The 1,644-nt window shown below is 38.8% G+C and overlaps 1 protein-coding gene across 1 annotated transcript in view; it reads left to right on the top strand.

Annotated features, from left to right (window-relative positions):
- Oprm1 (opioid receptor mu 1) overlaps positions 1-1,627 on the top strand; it is a 62,742-nt gene extending 61,115 nt beyond the window's left edge. Inside the window, exon 4 of the mRNA XM_005363418.2 lies at positions 493-1,627. Within this exon, the coding sequence (XP_005363475.1) occupies positions 493-531 (39 nt within the window). The 3' untranslated portion in view covers positions 532-1,627. The remainder of the gene's footprint in view (positions 1-492) is intronic.
- The last annotated feature ends 17 nt before the right edge of the window (positions 1,628-1,644 follow it).

The raw sequence follows: 1,644 nt of genomic DNA, 5'->3' as shown, positions 1-1,644 counted from the left end.
TCTTTCTCCCAGCATTCTGTTCTGTTTTCTCCGCCTACCTAAGGGTTGGCCTATCAAATGGGCCTAGGCAGTTTCTTTATTAATAAGAAATCACTCCCACATCAAGAAGGAATTTTATTTAGGATGTATTTTCTAAGTCCTATTATAGCGGCACATTTCTGCAATCCTTGCACTCAAGAAACTGAAGCAGGAGGATCTCTAATCTAAGCTCAGCTTAGGCTACTTAGTGTAATTCTAGCTAAAGAAACATAAATACAAATTTTCAATAAAACCATCAATTGCTGTTTTATAAGAAAGTACATGTAAAACAATATTTGTAATGACCCGAGACATTTGTTGTAACTAAAATATTGATCGTTGTCTGAGCACTTAACAAAAATGGGTTGCAGATAAAGATGCACATGACAGTTCTTAAATCCAGAAGATAATCATGAGTGTGCCCTCTGAGCAGTCCCCAAGCACTCACTGTCTTTGTTCTTTTTCTTCTTTCAGTTGGAAAACCTGGAAGCAGAAACTGCTCCATTGCCCTAACTAGGTTCCCATGCCATCCAGAGCCTTGCTGAGCTTAGAGGCCACCATCTACTTGGAATAGGGTTGCTGTTGGACTGAGGAGGAGACTCTAGTTTCCTAGGAAACCACCTGGTCCTGCATCACTCAAAGTCTGCCCTCTCTGGCTACTTCATCCTGCACATGAGAGACATTCATACTGTACCAAGCACTGGGAAGGAAGATATTATATGATACTACTGAATCCAGCTCGTATATAGGACCACCAGAAACATACTTAGTGGACCACAATACTTTATGGTATGTGAGCTGGGGTCATCACAGAAGATGACCCCTCTGTGCATAGAATTTCTATTTTCAAGAAAATACATATGACCTTATCAAAGAGAAACTATCAATTGTTGAGTTCATTGTAGTAAACCCTAAGGTAAATGCTACCTCTGACCTCTAACCCAGTTACCTTCTATGGAAAGTTCCAGTCTTTCTGGTCTTTTGTAAGGGGATGTATTATGTTTGACCTACAATGTTCACCTTGAAATCATTGTCTAGTTAAGACATCAGGGCCACCTCCATTTCTTGGTTTTGTATTGTTTGAAGGAACATATCTCTCTCCCTAGCTCCATAATGAAAATGAAGGGGATGCCAAACACAGTGTCAGCTGCAGAGTGGTTGATTCCCACACTGAAATGACTTTCTGGGAGTTACAATATGGGGATGGCCTCCCTATTTCCCTCGCTGTCCTCCAAGTGTTATCAAGTTAAGTTTATGAAGTTACCCAGTGAACTCATCATGCCATCCAAGCCAGAAGCCACGAATTTTGCTATCTTTATTTCTCCGTAACATTGCCATTCTGCATGCTTTCTTTTAGATTATTTCCTCTCATGCCTTCTGAAACAGCATGATAAAACAGCAGTTGTTTTGTTAGGTGACAGGAAAGTTTAAGCATTTTTTAAAATACGAACCCAATAAACATAATTACAAGACAGACTCAAACAACCATATAGAAAAAGATGTGATCTGTTTCTCAATCCTATGTAATTACTTAAATATGAAATACTAACAATATCCAAACCTCTCTCCCTAAAGATTTGCATTTTTTGTAATGTCATAATCATTATCTTGGTCTTTTTTGTTCTT

This window comes from Microtus ochrogaster, linkage group LG9, assembly GCF_000317375.1.
Source record: "Microtus ochrogaster isolate Prairie Vole_2 linkage group LG9, MicOch1.0, whole genome shotgun sequence".
NCBI classification, from domain to species: domain Eukaryota; kingdom Metazoa; phylum Chordata; class Mammalia; order Rodentia; family Cricetidae; genus Microtus; species Microtus ochrogaster.
This window is presented reverse-complemented; position numbering and strand designations above follow the sequence as displayed.